Source organism: Giraffa tippelskirchi, chromosome 1, assembly GCF_054371585.1.
Source record: "Giraffa tippelskirchi isolate mGirTip1 chromosome 1, T2T-mGirTip1v1.2.pri, whole genome shotgun sequence".
NCBI classification, from domain to species: domain Eukaryota; kingdom Metazoa; phylum Chordata; class Mammalia; order Artiodactyla; family Giraffidae; genus Giraffa; species Giraffa tippelskirchi.
In genome coordinates, this window is record NC_137275.1 from 55,355,719 (window position 1) to 55,372,356 (window position 16,638).

The window sequence follows — 16,638 nt, forward strand, 5'->3', positions numbered from 1 at the left end:
AGGTCAGGAGAAGGTTAGTGCAGAAGGGAGAATGATGCTAGGCTGTGGGGCTCCTGAAACTAAGTGCTTATTGTGTAGATGGTCAGGGGCTGAGGATGGGGTGGAGTGGAGGGTAGGGGACCGGAAGGGGCCCTCAGGCATTGCGGTGTGATGGAAAAGCCCCAGATGCTGAGCTGAATAAGACCTGAGTACCAGACATGGACCTAGTAATTTCAGAAAGGCCATTGAGACTGCTGTTCTGTTTCCTCATCTGGAGAAAGAGGATGAAGGTTAGGGGTGGTCAGGGAGATGGGGAGGGAGGAGAAAGGATGAATATATGTGTTTTTAATACACTCAAAGCAGTTTGGAGAGTCAAAAGAATATTATTAGTCCTTTGTAAGTAATACGAATATGACCTCTACAATGTATAGGTTTAATATAGTGCATTTGATATATAGATAGAAACAAGTCCTCAAAGTTTGCTGGGAAATTTGAATCATGAAATAAGTGCAATGTATAGTCTTGGTACCTTCGAACCAAGAATTGATGCCTTCGAACTATGGTGCTGGAGAAGACTCCTGAGAGTCCTTTGGACAGCAAGAGGGGCAAATCAGTCAATCTTAAGGGAAATCAACCCTGAATCCTTGTTGGAAGGACTGATGCTGAAGTTGAAACTCCAGGATTTAGGTCATCTGATGCGAACAGCTGGCTTATTGGAAAAGTCCCTGATGCTGGGAAAGATAGAGGGCAGAAGGAGAAGAGGGCATCAGAGAGTGAGATAGCTGGATGGCATCACTGATGCAATGGACATGAACTTGGGCAAACTTTGGGAGATGGTGAGGAACAGAGGGGCATGGCATGCTGCAGTCCATGTGGTTGCAAAGGGTTGGACATGACTGGGCGATTGAACAACAGCAATAGTATTGGTGGTATGAAGACCAAAAAGTGTTCATTAATGGTAAAAGCCAGCTATTTGTGTATATCTTAAGTTAGAGTAAATCCTCTAAAACTGTACAAATCATCTTGACTCCTGAATTCTTTATTGCTTAACATTTATTTTTAGAGGATTGTTGTGTTTTTCCAGTTTTTGCCCTATTGTTGGTCAAGTTCTCATTGTTTTCTTCTCTCTCCAGGCGGGTCCAGGTCAGGAGGGCAGTGTAGGTCATCAGTGTTTAGGGCAGTGTCTTTAAATAAAACATGCAAGATCAACTTTGGGTCAGTTTATTAAATCCTGCTTGGCTAAGGGCTCTCTTTCTCTGTCGTTTCTTGCAAGTCCATTTTCTTAGTCCCTTGATTTCTTATAATGTGACGGAATAGATTTTGGGGAGGAAAGATAACCCATTTGAAAGTAGTTTAGTGTACATGGGTGCCTATTTATTATGGAAATAGGGGTACAGAGACAGTCAAGTTGGTGTGTCTTAGTGCCTGGATAGGTGGGATAGGAAGGCGGGGGGTGTCTTCAAGGAGGGAAGGATAATTCTTTTGCTTGAACCATATGATAAAATATTTGATCTTTTTCCATGTTGTTCAGTGCTGCATCTTGATATGTAAATAAATTCTTGACCTGAAGTCATTGTGGTATAATAAAGGTTATATATTTGGCTTTTATCCCATGTTCCTAAAACCCTTGGAATTTCCTGAGTGATCAGAGTGTCTTTCGTTATTCACAATGAGCCCTTTAGACCATACCAGAGTTCATCCTAATGAATGACTCTTGGTGGGCTACTAGATAGCTTCAGAATGAGGGCCAGTTGCCAGAGGAACCAACTTCAGGATTAGAGAGTTGGAACTTTTAGCTGCATCCCCTGAACTCAGGGAAAGGTGAGGTCTTGGCAACTGAGTTAATCACCAAAAGCCAGTGACTTCAAAATGATCACGCCTATGTAATGAAATTTCTTGAAACTTTGACAAAAGCTCTGAAATAAGGAGGGGAGGCTAAAGGAGCTTCTGGATTGGTGAATCTGTGGATGTGCTGGGAGGGTGGTGTGTCTGGAGAGAACATGGAGGGTCTGCACCACCCTATCCCCCACCCCCCACCCCCTGCACTGTACTTTGTGCTATGGATCTCTTCCATTTGGCCACTTCTACATTGTATCCTTTATAATAAAGTTGTAATCATAAGTATACCACATTCCTAAGTTCTCTGAGTCATCATAGCAAATTGTTGAACCTGAATGAGATCCTGGGAGGCTTGAGTTTGTGGTGGGTGAGCCTGGTTAAATTTCTTGTTGTTCAGTTGCTCAGTTGTGTCCAATTCTCTATGACCCATGGACTACAGCATTCCAGGCTTCCCTGTCTTTCATCATCTCCCGGAGCTTGCCTCAAACTCATGTTAAATGAGTCAGTGATGCCATTCAACCATCTCGTCCTTTGTAATCCCCTTCTCCTCCTGCCTTCAATCTTTCCCAGCATCAGGGTCTTTTCCAATGAGTCTCATCACATGGTCAGAGTATTGGAGCTTCAGCTTCAGCATCAGTCCTTGAAATGAATATTCAGGGTTAATTTCCTTTAGGATTTGCTGGTTTGATATCCTTGCAGTCCAAGGGACTCTCAAGAGTCTTCTTCAACACCACAGTTCAAAAGCATCAATTCTTTGGCACTCAGCCATCTTTCTGGTCCAGCTCTCATATCCATACATGACTACTGGAAAAACCATAGCTTTGACTATGTGCACATTTGTTGGCAAAGTTAATGTCTCTGCTTTTTAAAATGCTGTCTAGGTTTGTCATAGCTTTTCTTCCAAAGAGCAAGCCTCTTTTAATTTCATGGGTGCAGTCATCATCTGCAGTGATTTTGGAGCCCAAGAAAATAAAGTCTGTCACTATTTCCATTGTTTCCCCATCTATTTGCCATGAAGTGATGGGAACATATGCCATGATCTTAATTTTTTTAATGTTGAGTTTTAAGTCAGCTTTTGCACTCTCCTTTTTCACCTTTATCAAGAGGCTCTTTAGTTCCTCTTCACTTTCTGCCACTTTCTGCTTTTTCTATGATCCAGCGGATGTTGGCAATTTGTTCTCTGGTTCCTCTGCCTTTTCTAAATCCAGCTTGAACATCTGGAACTTCTTGGTTCATGTATTGTTGAAGCCTAGCTTGGAAAATTTTGAGCATTACTTTGCTTGTATGTGAAATGAGTGCAATTGTGTGGTAGTTTGAGCATTCTTTAGCATTGCCTTTCTTTGGGATTGGAATGAAAACTGACCTTTTCCAGTTTTATGGCCACTGCTGATGTCATCTGCATATCTGAGGTTATTGATATTTCTCCCGGCAATCTTGATTCTAGGTTGTGCTTCATCCAGTCTGGCATTTTGCATGATGTACTCTGAATATAAGTTAAATAAGCAGAGTGACAATATACAGCCTTGACTTAATCCTTTGCCAGTTTGGAACCAGTCCGTTGTTCCATATCTGGTTCTAACTCTTTCTTCTTGACTGCATACAGATTTCTCTGTATACAGATTTCATACAGACTTCTCTGTATACAGAAATACAGTTTCTTGAGACAGGTAAGGTGGTCTGGTATTTTCATCTCTCTAAGAATTTTACACAGTTTGTTGTGATCCACACAGTCAAAGGCATAGTCAGTGAAGCAGAAGTAGATGTTTTTCTGGAATGCTCTTGCTTTTTCTATGATCCAGTGGATGTTGGCAATTTGTTCTCTGGTTCCTCTGCCTTTTCTAAATCCAGCTTGAACATCTGGAACTTCTTGGTTCACGTACTGTTGAAGCCTAGGTTGGAAAAATTTGAGCATTACTTTGCTTGTATGTGAAATGAGTGCAATTGTGTGGTAGTTTGAGCATTCTTTGGCATTGCCTTTCTTTGGGATTGGAATGAAAACTGACCTTTTCCAGTTTTATGGCCACTGCTGAGTTTTCCAAATTTGCTGGCATTCTGAGTGAAACATTTTAAAAGCATCTTTTAGGATTTGGAATAGTTAAGCTGGAATTCCATCACCTCTGCTAGCTTTGTTTGTAGTGATGTTTCCTAAGGCCCACTTGACTTTGCGCTTCAAGATGTCTGGCTCTAGGCAAGTGATCACACCATTGTGGTTATCTGGGTCATTGAGATCTTTTTTGTATAGTTATTTTGTGTATACTTGCCACCTCTTCTTAATATCTTCTGCTTCTATTAGGTCCATACTGGTTCTGTCATTTATTGTGCCCATCTTTGCATGAAATGTTCCCTGGGTATCTCCACTTTTCTTGAAGAGATCTCTAGTCTTTCCCATTCTATTATTTTCCTCTATTTCTTTGCATTGTTCACTTAGGAAAGCTTTCTCATCTCCTTGCTTTTCTTTGGAACTCTGCATCCAGATGGGTGTATCTTTCCTTTTTACCTTTGCCTTTCACTTCTTTTCTTTTCTTAGCTATCTGTAAGGCTACTTCAGACAATGATTTTGCCTTTTTGCATGTCTTTTCCTTGGGGATGGTTTTGATCACCACCTCCTGTACAGTGTTACAAACCTCTGTCCATAGTTCTTCAGGCGCTCTGTCTATCAGAGCTTTTCCCTTGAATCTATTTGTCCCTTCCACTGTATAATCATAAGGGATTTGATTTAGGTCATACCTGAATGGCCTAGTGGCTTTCCCTACTTTTTTCAATTTAAACCTGAATTTGGCGATAAGGAGCTCATGATCTGAGCCACAGTCAGCTCCTGGTCTTGTTTTTGCTGACTGTATAGAGCTTCTTCATCTTCACCTGCAAAGAATATGCTGCTGCTAAGTCGCTTCAGTCGTGTCCGACTCTGTGCGATCCCATAGACGGCAGCCCACCAGGCTCCGCCACCCCTGGGATTCTCCAGGCAAGAACACTGGAGTGGGTTGCCATTTCCTTCTCCAGTGCATGAAAGGGAAAAGTGAAAGTGAAGTCGCTCAGTCGTGTCCGACTCTCAGCGACCCCATGGACTGTAGCCTACCAGGCTCCTCCGTCCATGGGATTTTCCAGGCAAGAGTACTGGAGTGGGGTGCCATTGCCTTCTCCAGCAAAGAATATAATCAGTCTGATTTTGGTGTTGACCATTTGGTGATGTACATGTGTAGAGTCTTCTCTTGTGTTGTTGAAAGAGGATATTTGCTATGACCAATGTGTTCTCTTGGAAAAACTCTATCAGCCTTTGCCCTGCTTCATTTTGTACTGCAAGGCCAAACTGGCCTGTTATTCCATACATCTCTTGATTTCCTACTTTTGCATTCTAGTCCCCTGTGATGAAAAGGACGTCTTTTTTGGTGTTAGTTCTAGAAGGTCTTGTAGGTCTTCATAGAACCATTTAACTTCAGATTCTTTGGCATTACTGATTGGGGCGTAGACTTGGATTACTGTGATATTGAATAATTGGCCTTGGAAATGAACAGAGGTCATTCTGTTGTTTCTGAGATTATACCCAAGCACTGCATTTCGGTTAAATTAGTAGATGCTATTTGCAGTTGGTGTCTGAAATGGGTGCGGTCCTCGTGGGACTGAGCCCTTAAACCTGTGGGGTCTGCACTAACTCCAGGGAGCTGTCGTCAGAACGAACTGAATTGCAGGACACCCAGTTGGTGATGGGGCATTGGCTGCTGGGAAATGAAACAGTTGTCTTTCCTGTTGGGAAACATCAGTTCATAATATGAAAACATTGTGGCTGTAATACTCTCTTTGAAATTATGGTTGTTTACTATTTAAAGACTGCTGCTGCTGCTGCTGCTAAGTCACTTCAGTCGTGTCCGACTCTGTGCGACCCCATAGATAGCAGCCCACCAGGCTCCCCCGTCCCTGGGATTCTCCAGGCAAGAACACTGGAGTGGGTTGCCATTTCCTTCTCCAGTGCATGAAAGGGAAAAGTGGAAGTGAAGTCGCTCAGTCGTGTCCGACTCTTAGCGACCCCATGGACTGCAGCCCACCAGGCTCCTCCGTCCATGGGATTTTCCAGGCAAGAGTACTGGAGTGGGGTGCCATTGCCTTCTCCGATTTAAAGAATGAAAAGCCTTTAAAAAAAAAGTATAGTGGGGCTTCCCTGCTGGCTCAATGGTAAAGAATCCACCTACCAATGCAGGAGACACAGGTTCAATCCCTGATCCAGAAAGATCCCCCATGCTGCGGAGCAACTAAGCCTGTGGGCTGTGACTGTTGAGCCTGTGCTCTAGAGCTGGGGAGCTGCAAGTCCTGAGCCCTTGTGCCACAACTACTGAAGCCTGTGTGCTCTAGAGCCCATGTTCCACAACAAGAAAAACTACCACCATGGGAAGCCAGTGCACTGCCAGGAAGGGTCGTCCCCATTCGTCACAACCAGACAAAAGCCCACACAGCAAGGGAGTCCCAGCACAGACAAAAATAAAGAAAAAGAAAAAGAATAACTGATTTTAAAAAAAGTATAGTGGGAAAGAAACAAAATTATCAGGCCCATGCCATATTATTTATGTATTTACATTGTGTTTTATAGTGTAATAAAAGTAGAAGTTACATCACTCTGTGGTTTCTGTTGAATCTTCTCTCCTAAGGTGTAGACCAAAGATTGCATAGCATTTTCTCTGCCTTCAGTCAGTGGGATATCTCGCATGTAAATATTATGGACTGCAGTTATAGGTGGTCTCCTTACTAAGGAATTTTCAGTATTTTGGTTTACCTCTACAGCGTTACTATTACTATAGGATAAGCCATATGAAATTACCAGTCTTCCACTGTTTTTGACCTACAGTGATAGCAGTTTCTTAGGGTTTAACTTAATAGCAGTGAAGGTTCTTTACTGACTTTCTACTTGCAGTGGAAAAAAAAAAAACCCAACAACTGTAGTGACTGCCATCAGGACATTTTAGAAAATGTTAAAAGTCAAAAAAGAAAAACAATACTCCCAAATTCCACCAACAAAAGATACAAAATACTAAAAAGAAAAGAAAAATAACCTATAATCTCACTACTCAGCGATAATTAATGTAAACATTTTGGTATTTTTTTTCTTTCAATAAAAACTGAGATGTTAGCTCAAAATACGACTTTATGTTTATTCCTTCATTTAATATTTTTTGTTAACAATTGCGATCATTTTGAGCAAAGGGATATGGCAAATCTGATCCCTTAAGGCGAGTAGTTTCTATTGTTTTAAAAGTCAAAGGGAAGTTTAGAAATTTCAATAAGTAATCAGCAGTTTCAACAGTGTTGAATGCAGATCAGATGGCTTTTTTGATTTGCTTCTTATAAATCATAGCAGGAATTTTTTTTAATTAGTACTTAATGCCAAAAAATAGATAAATTGACCTGGAGAGAATATAACTTAAATGTACCTTTTCTTCCGAATAGGTGATTCACCATTCTCTCACTCTTGGTTTATTACTGAATTAGATGAGTAATGATTACCCAGAGATTTTTCTACTCAAGACTCTAACTCACCATAGAGATGAGCAATGGATCATCCCATTTTGTGGAACTTTACTGAATATTAAAACTGTTAATTCTCACAAGCCATAGAGCAGAATTTGGGGCTCTGGAGACAGGCTGCCTGGATTAAAAACTCACCTCTGCTACTTGCTAGCTGTGTGACTTGGTGTAAGTTATTTGACCTTTCTGTGCTGTAGTTTTCATATCTGGAAGATGGAGTTGAAAATGATAGTGCCTACCTCATAGGATTATTGTAAAGTTTAAGCAAGTTCATACCTGTGAAGTGCTTGGTCTAGTTATTATGCAAAGCACTGATACTATACATCAGTATGTGACTATTATTTGTAGTATTTTTCTATGTGTCTAACCTTTGCTGCTGGTTTTCAGAGTTCTTATTTGAGTTCAGGCTATTGATGTTCATTTCTTCCCCTTCAAAATCAGTTTCTCTATATCTAGGGTTTTCTTAATTACATCTCTTTAATCTTGCCTCTGTTTGCCTTTTCTGAAGCGGTCTAGGATAGAAAATATCCTAGTTCCTTTTCCCTTTGCTCTAACAGCCCCAGGGTAGACTTTGCGTCAAAGGACTCGTGACTTCCCTGCAGGGACTGGACCGTGACCTTCCACATATACCACCTCTGCTTGCCAGTTCCCATATTCCCAGAAGGCTGGCCACATGCCTGTCTAGCAAGAATACTGCCTGACCTAACCTGTGACTAATTGGAAAAACCCTATGTTTAGGACTTCTGTGGTTTTCTGTTTAATCGTTACCTGCTTCCTGTTCCTGGAAGGAAGAGAAGCTGGACTGATGTCAGTGTTGTGGGAGCTGAAGATGGGCCCCGAGAGTGCCTCCTAGAGCAGCTGCTTCCTCACTTTCAGGGCCTAAGGTATTGCTCTGTTCCCCACACTTAACACTGCCCTCCAGCCGGGCTCACGTTCTTAGTTTCCTGTCTGTTGGCTTTGTTTCCACCTGAGCTGGGAACTTTGTGAGGATAGCAGTGTTTACACTTATTACCATTGATAATAAGCATCACTACAATGCTGGATAATGTTTTGTTGTTGTTCAGTCTCACAGTCATGTCCGACTCTTTGCGACCCCCTGGGCTGTAGCGTGCCAGGCTTCCCTGTCTCTCACTGTCTCTTGGAGCTTGTTCAAACTCATGTCCATTGAGTCGGTGATGCCATCCAGCCATCTCATCCTCTGTCATCCCCTTCTCCTCCTACCCTCAGTCTTTCCCAGCATCAGGGTCTTTTCCAAAGAGTCGGCTCTTCACATCTGGTGGCCAAAGTATTGGAGCTTCGGCTTCAGCACCAGTCCTTCCAGTGAATGTTCAGGGTTGATTTCCTTGAACTCGTTTGATAACGTTTACTGAGCACTTACTCTGTGCAAAGACCTCTGCTAAACCCGAGTTCATTTCATTTCCTGCTCAGAAACCATTCTGTTATTATCTGCATTTTAGAGGTGAGGAAACTGAGGTACTGGGAAGTTAATGGGCTTGCCTGGGGTCTCACAGCTGGGAAACAAGTTGAATGAACACAGTGCAACCAAGAAAAAACTTGCTTTTGCTTTGCCTCCTTTCTTTCTAGGGAGCAGCTTTGGTTGAGAGCTCATGCCTTGCTTGCACCAGACCTTGGTTCAAATCCTGGCCATTCCCTAGATGACTGACTTTGACTTCAATACTTTGTTCTTTAATGCCTACATTTCTGAGATGGGTTTCATTGTAACACCTAAGAGTCCTGAAGATTAAAAAAAAAAAAGAAATGCAAGTAAAGATGCCAGGCTCATATACAAGCACTCGGTGAAGGTTTGCTGCTGTTAGCGGTTGGTGATAGAGTGGTGGAGCGTCCCAGAGGCCCTGGAAGTGGGATGGTGAGCCCCCAACACACCCCCTGATAACCTGTCAGTATCTCCCTCCCTCTCTGTAGGGATGGGCGCCGGGCAGTCTTCCCTCCTGAAGCCCTTGCTTACTAGCACCAGCCAGCTCGGCAACACCCCTTATTTTCCCACGTGGTTAGTAAGTGTTGTCTTCTGTGCAGTGGAAATTACTTGGCTGGACTCCCACCCTGGCAGGGGCTGGTTGTACCCAGAAACCCAGGGACCTAGTTCCTGGAAGCCTGGTCCTCTGAGTCGGTGCCCTCTCTGTGGAGCTCCGGGGAATCCTGATTCCTAAGGAAACTCCTTCCTCCCTGGGTCTGTCTCTTGCAGTGTCTGCCAGAAATAGGCCATCCTGGCCTTTCCTCTTCCCATTTGGTGGTTTTGTCTTGGCACTTGCTGGTTAGCTTCTTCCCGTATTTTGAATAATTCCTGACCTAGTCCCTGCTTGGCCTCTGGTGAGGAGTGTGCAGGAACCGATCTGTTGGGGATCACGCCCCTGTGGAAAGAGGGCAGTGCCTTTGGTGAGGGCGTGTCAGCTCCGCTCCTTGACAGAACACGGCAGTGTGGAATGTGATCGAGTTTGGTGAAAATGCAGCGAAGGGCCAGTTCCCTCGCAGTGGGTTTGGGTACCTACTGCTGTTTGTGGGCCTTCCTTTGAATGTTTGCTAACAGGAAACTTCTGTTGATTTTGAATAATACAGGAGCTTGCTGGTATATGTATACCTTTTGGAAAATGCTTACCTAATAAGTGGGTAAAGCTGCAGGGTGGATCAGTCATCCAAGCTCTGACAAGAACCTATTTGTATATGTTTTTAAAAGCTGTCAGTATTTGGCAAATGAAGATGCAAGTACATTGGCCATTCTGTTCCATCAGATAGCATCTTAACAAAACTGCTGGTCCAGTTACAGTGAAAGTGGATGCTTGCTCAGTAATTGAGGAGCCCCTCTGGGAGGATGGAATCTGCTTTCACGATTCACAGGTTCTATGTGGCAAATGTTTAAGGTGCTGCCAGCTGGGCTGGGAAGGTCTCCTGGGGTAGGGCATGGCAGTCCACTCCAGTATTCTTGCCTGGAGAATCCTATGGGCAGAGGCTCCTGGTGGGCTACTATCCACGGGGTTGCAAAAAGTCCAACACGACTAGCGACTAAGCATAGCACAGCAAAACTGTGTTCCAGAAATTGTGGTGGGGTTAGGGGTACAACAAAAGGACCTTTTCCCTACTACTTGGGAAAATAGGCGTGTTTGACTTAAATTGGGCTTTTCCTGTGAGTTCTGTCACCTCTGTTGGGTTTCTTAACATTGGCTACTGTATGCCCAACCATGTGTTTGTAGTAAAGTGGTTGGAGAGGCTGTTATAGGCTCTAAGTGTTGGTTTTTCTACTTAACATGCTTCTCTGCCTCTCCGCAGTGATGTCATGTGACACCGCTGATTTATTTGCAAAGTGAGAATCTCATCCACCCTTTTGTTTACCTCCTTGGGATTAGAGGTTTCAGATAAAACAATGAAAGGGTCGTGTCATCTGCGTGGAAACTTTTATATCCTATACAATGTCTCTAGCTAGTAATATGTATGATTGAAGATTCTTTGTCCTTTTCTATTTTTCCTTCCTTCTTTTCTTCTTTCTTTCTTCCTGCTTTTTAGATGCCATGTAAAAAAAAAAAATAGATGCCATGTAATGAACATTGTTAGCACAAATTATGTTTGTGATGGCTATAGAATGGCTTCTCAGTAAAATAGTTTGTGAGTAATAATGTGAAATGTAAACTATGAACAAGATGCTTTTCAATAGATAGGAACAAGTCTTCCTTTTATTTTCATAATAGAATAGTTAAGGAGGAATCAGAGTTCTACTATAGAGCGATCTTTTGCTTTTTTGTAGTTAAAATTAATACTGGGACATTTTAAGCTGCTGAGAATTTTTTAAAAAATAAAGTCAGTACAAATTTCACACTTCTTTCGCCCACTTTAATCCTTTTTCATGACGACGATTTTTACACTTAACAAGATGCATGCAGATTCCAGTGTTTATCACACATAATAGGGTCATTTGGAGAGAAGCAGCTTTAGGGCATTTGAGTGGATGAATGTGGACATGGGTCTCAGCCCAGCTCTCTGGTCAATGGTGATGGTTTAACCCACCTGTTACTGTGAGGCATGTGCCACTTACTAGATAAAGCTGAAAACCAATCTCCATTCTTCCAGACACTGTTAAACAATGTGGCTAAAACTGTGGGGCCTTGGGATCACATGGCCTGGCTCAAATCCTGTCCCACCATATATTAGGACTTGTTATTGAACCCCATGTATATTGAACCCCTATGGACCTCATCTGCACATGGGGGCAATGAGATAACCTACCTTATGGATGTTGTGGAAATGAAATGGAATTGTGTATGAAGCATCTGTTGATAGAACACTTCCTGGAGCACTGCAGACACTAGGTAAATGCTGCCCTATGGTTACCTTCTTATAGCAACTTATTCTTTATAATATACCACCTTTAGAAAAGAATCTGAAGTGAATATTAAATTTCTGAAGTCCCATTGTTTTACAGTCATATCAAGAATGTCTTTAAATAAATTACACTTCTTTCTTGAGTGGATATAATTTACAATTAAAAAAATATTTTATTTATTTATTTTTGGATGTGCTGGGACCTCATTGCTGCATGGACTTTTCTCTAGTTGCAATGAGCAGAGGCTGCTCTTCCTTGCAGTGCACAGGCTTCTCATTGTGGTAGCTTCTCTTGTTGTGGAGCACGGACTCAAGGGCATTCAGGCTTCAGTAGTTGCGGCTCTTGGGCTCTAGAGCACAGGCTTAGTAGTTGGGACACACAGTAGTTGCTCCAGGGCATATAGGATCTTCCCAGATCAGGGATCAAACCTGTGTCCCCTGCATTGGCAGCTGGATTCTTTACCACTGAGTCACCAGGGAAGCCCCATAGTTTATGATTTGAAAGGCACAGAAAGGTCTACAAAGTCTCACTCTACTCCTGTCCTCCAGCCACCCAGCCCATTTTCAAGAGACTGACAGTGCTACAGTAACTAAAGACTTAAAAAAATCCCCAAATGGACAACAATGAAAATAGCAAAAGAAAGAGGAGAGTAAAGGGTAAGAGAATAGGAAAAGAGGAGGGGAGATTCAGCTGGGGTCCAAACTGCTGAGCTCTCCTGTGCCCCACAGCACCTTGGGCATTACCTTCGCTTACACTCCTCTCTCAACATTCAGAAAACTAAGATCATGGCATCCGATCCCATCAGTTCATGGCAAATAGATGGGAAAACCATGGAAACGGTGACAGACTTTATTTTATTGGCCTCTAAAATCACTGCAGATGGTGACTGCAGCCACAAAATTAAAAGATGCTTGCTCCTTGGAAGAAAAGCTAAGACAATCCTAGACAGTGTATTAAAAAGCAGAGACGTTACTTTGCCAACAAAGGTCCATATAGTCAGAGTTATGGTTTTTCTAGTAGTCATGTATGGATATGAGGATTGGACCATGATGAAGGCTGAACATCGAAGAATTGATGCTTTTGAACTGTGGTGTTGGAGAAGACTCTTGAGAATCCCTTGGACTGCAAGGAGATCGAACCAGTCAATCCTAAAATATCAGTTCAGTTCGGTCACTCAGTCATGTCCGACTCTGTGCAACCCCATGGACTGCAGCACGCCAGGCCTCCCTGTCCATTACCAACTGCTGGCGTTCACTCAAATTCATATCCATTGAGTTGGTGATGCCATCCAACCATCTCATCCTCTGTTGTCCTGTTTTTCTCCCGCCTTCTGTCTTTCCCAGCATCAAGGTCTTTTCAAATCAGTCAGCTCTTCACATCAGGTGGCCAAAGTATTGGAGCTTCAGCTTCAACATCAGTCCTTCCAATGAATATTCAGCACTGATTTCCTTTAGGATGGACTGGTTGGATCTCCTTGCAGTCCAAGGGACTCTCAAGAGTCTTCTCCAACACCACAGCTCAAAAGCATCAATTCTTTATCATTCAGCTTTCTTTATAGTCCAACTCTCACATCCGTACATGACTACTGGAAAAACCATAGCTTTGACTAGACAGAACTTTGTTGGCAAAGTGATGTCTCTGTTTTTTAATAGGCTGTCTAGGTTGGTCATAGCTTTTCTTCCAAGGAGCAAGTGTCTTTTAATTTCATGGCTGCAGTGGCCATCTGCAGTGATTTTGGAGCCCAAAAAATAAAGTCTGCCACTGTTTCCACTGTTTCCCCATCTATTTGCCATGAAGTGATGGGACCGGATGCCATGATCTTAGTGTTCTGAATGTTGAGCTTTAAGCCAACTTTTTCACTCTCCTCTTTCACTTCCATCAAGAGGCTCTTTAGTTCCTCTTCACTTTCTGCCATAAGGGTGGTGTCATCTGTATATCTGAGGTTATTGATATTTCTCCCAGCAATCTTGATTCCAACTTGTTCTTCATCCAGCCCAGTATTTCTCATGATGTACTCTGCATATAAGTTAAATAAGCAGGGTGACAATATACAGCCTTGACGTACTTCTTTCCCTATTTGGAACCAGTCTGTTGTTCCATGTCCAGTTCTAACTGTTGCTTCCTGACCTGCATACAGGTTTCTCAAGAGGCAGGTCAGGTGGTCTGGTATTCCCATCCCTTTCAGAATTTTCCATAGTTTGTGGTGATCCACACAGTCAAAGGCTTTGGCATAGTCAATAAAACAGAAGTAGATGTTTTTCTGGAACTCTTTTGCTTTTTTGATGATCCAACGGATGTTGGCAATTTGATCTCTGGTTCCTCTGCCTTTTCTAAAACCAGCTTGAACATCTGGAAGTTCACGGTTCAAGTATTGTTGAAGCCTGGCTTGGAGAATTTTGAGCATTTCTTTGCTAGCGTGTGAGATGAGTGCAATTGTGTGGTAGTTTGAGCATTCTTTGACATTGCCTTTCTTTGGGATTGGAATGAAAACTGACCTTTTCCAGTCCTGTGGCCACTGCTGAGTTTTCCAAATTTGCTGACATATTGAGTGCAGCACTTTCACAGCATCATCTTTTAGCATTTGAAATGACTCAACTGGAATTCCATCACCTCCACTAGCTTTGTTCATAGTGATGCTTCCTAAGGCCCACTTGACTTCACATTCCAGGATGTCTGACTCTAGGTGAGTGATCACACCGTCGTGATCATCTGGGTCGTGAAGATCTTTTTTGTACAGTTCTGTGTATTCTTGACACCTCTTCTTAATATCTTCTGCTTCTGTTAGGTCCATCCCATTTCTTTCCTTTATGGAGCCCATCTTTGCATGAAATGTTTCTTTGGTATCTCTAATTTTCTTGAAGAGATCTCTAGTCTTTCCCAATCTGTTGTTTTCCTCTATTTCTTTGCATTGATCACTGAGGAAGGCTTTCTTATCTCTCCTTGCTATTCTTTGGAACTCTGAATTCAAATGGGTATATCTTTCCTTTACTCCTTTGCTTTTCACTTCTTTTCACAGCTATTTGTAAGGCCTCCTCAGACAATCGTTTTGCTTTTTTGCCTTTCTTTTTCTTCGGATATCCTAAAGGATGTCAGTCCTGAATATTCATTGGAAGGACTGATGCTGAAGCTCCTATACTTTGGCCACCTGATGCGAAGAGCCAATTCATTGGAAAAGACCCTGATGCTGGGAAAAATTGAAGGCAGGAAAAGGGTATGACAGAAGAAGAGATGGTTGGATGGCATCACCAGCTCAGTGGATACGAGTTTGAGCAAGCTGCAGGAGATGGTGAAGGACAGGGAAGCCTGGCATGCTGCAGTCCATGTGGTGGCAAAGAGTCGGACATTACTGAGGGACTGAACAACAACAACACCCCTCTCAGAGCACCCCACGATGTGCCCACCCCTTGGCTCCCCTCAGAGCTCCTCAGCCTTTTTTGTCTTAGAGACATGGTGGGTGGCTTCCTGGCCTGTGTCCCACTGGCAAGCTGACTTTACCCCATGGGGGTGAGCTCAGGTGAGATGAGCCTTCTGTGTTGTTTGAATGCAAACCTTTGAGGTATTCTGGAAGATTCAGGAAGAGTCTAGAAGTTGAGCTCCTTGGCTTGTCAAAACACCTGTATCCTAAACTGAATCCCTTCTCAAGGAGTAGCTATGAGGCTGTAGTTGTTTTCTATGTGCAATCATTTGGTGCCCTTGAAGAGTTGTGTTTGGTCAGAAAGTTCTGTGGCCTTGAGAAATCACTTTAAATGGTAAATCTGAGACAGTTGTGAAGAATGCTAGGAACTTTTGCTCTGCAGAGTTAGTTTTCCCATTCCAGTTTAAATGGAAACCTGGGATGGCAAATATTTACAGTTTCCAGCATTATTTTAAAGTATTTTTGTATCTTTATATTGACGTCACCCCAGTTTCAATCCTTTGTTCTGGTTGCTACCTGGGGTTCAAGAGTAATTCAGTTTTGTCCTCCCAACCTCCTGCTTGTCAAGAATGTTTATTTCCTTTTTGTCCAGCCAAATTCAGTTTTTCTTTTGAAACCTAATATAAAGTCTTTTTTCTTCTTGGATCCACACTGATTATAATACTTCCCTTCTCACCTCCTGTGGTACTTATACAAAGAAACTGCGGCTTAAGGAAGGGTTATGCTCCAGACATTCCATTTTGAGTAATTGGAAAGTACGCTAGAAATTGAAATGCATTTTCCCATTAAAAATAATAATTAGGCTCCCACAAAGGCTATTTAAAAAGTGACAACATAGGACTTAGAGAACTTTATTATTACAGAGAAGGTGAAAAGTAAAGTGTACTGCTGTATGAACCACTTGGATTCAACATTTTACCATATTCAGTTGCTCACCCTATCTGTCCACCCGTCCATCCATCCATTTACCTACTTTTTTTGGCTGAACTCTTTGAAATCAAGTTGTAGACAGTGTCGCATTTCACCTAAATCCCTCTGCTACCATTTTGTAGGACTGAGGACTTTCTTCCACATAACCACAACACCATCATCATAGCTAAGAAAATAAACAGTAAGTCTATAATATTGTTTAATCCATTTTCCTGTTGTCCTCAAAATAGCCTTTATTGCTGTTTTAAAATTTTTATTGTTTAAAATCTGGAACCAGGCTGCCATCAAGGTTTACAAACTTCATTTTGTCCTATTATTTCTAACAAAAGTTCTTTGAAGCCACATTTAGCCAAGTACTGGGGGAGGCAAGGAGCTTTCCTGGTGAGGTTTCCTGGTGAGCTTTCCTGATATGTTGAATTCTTGGGTGCTCCCCACTCCCTGATTTTCTCTCCCAGCTTAATGCCTGTCTCTGGATCCTGGGGTGCTCCTGTTACCCTGAGCACTCCATTTTAGCGTCCTCCAGGGTACAGCTGGGGCTTCCCTGGTAGCTCAGATGGTAAAGAATCCGCCTGCAATGCAGGAGACCCCAGTTCGATTCCTGGGTCAGGAAGATCCCCTGGAGAAGGGATAGAAG

General features: G+C 42.6%; 1 protein-coding gene across 2 annotated transcripts in view; it reads left to right on the forward strand.

The window, feature by feature from the left end:
* Positions 1–16,638, forward strand: part of RELL1 (RELT like 1) — a 78,134-nt gene that overhangs the window by 12,567 nt on the left and 48,929 nt on the right. Inside the window, exon 2 of one of the 2 annotated variants that reach the window (XM_081526634.1) lies at positions 14,745–15,173. The exons of the other annotated variant lie outside the window; for it this stretch is intronic. Coding sequence (XP_081382760.1) covers positions 15,158–15,173 — 16 coding nt within the window. The 5' untranslated portion in view covers positions 14,745–15,157. The remainder of the gene's footprint in view (positions 1–14,744; positions 15,174–16,638) is intronic. 2 annotated transcript variants of the gene reach the window in all.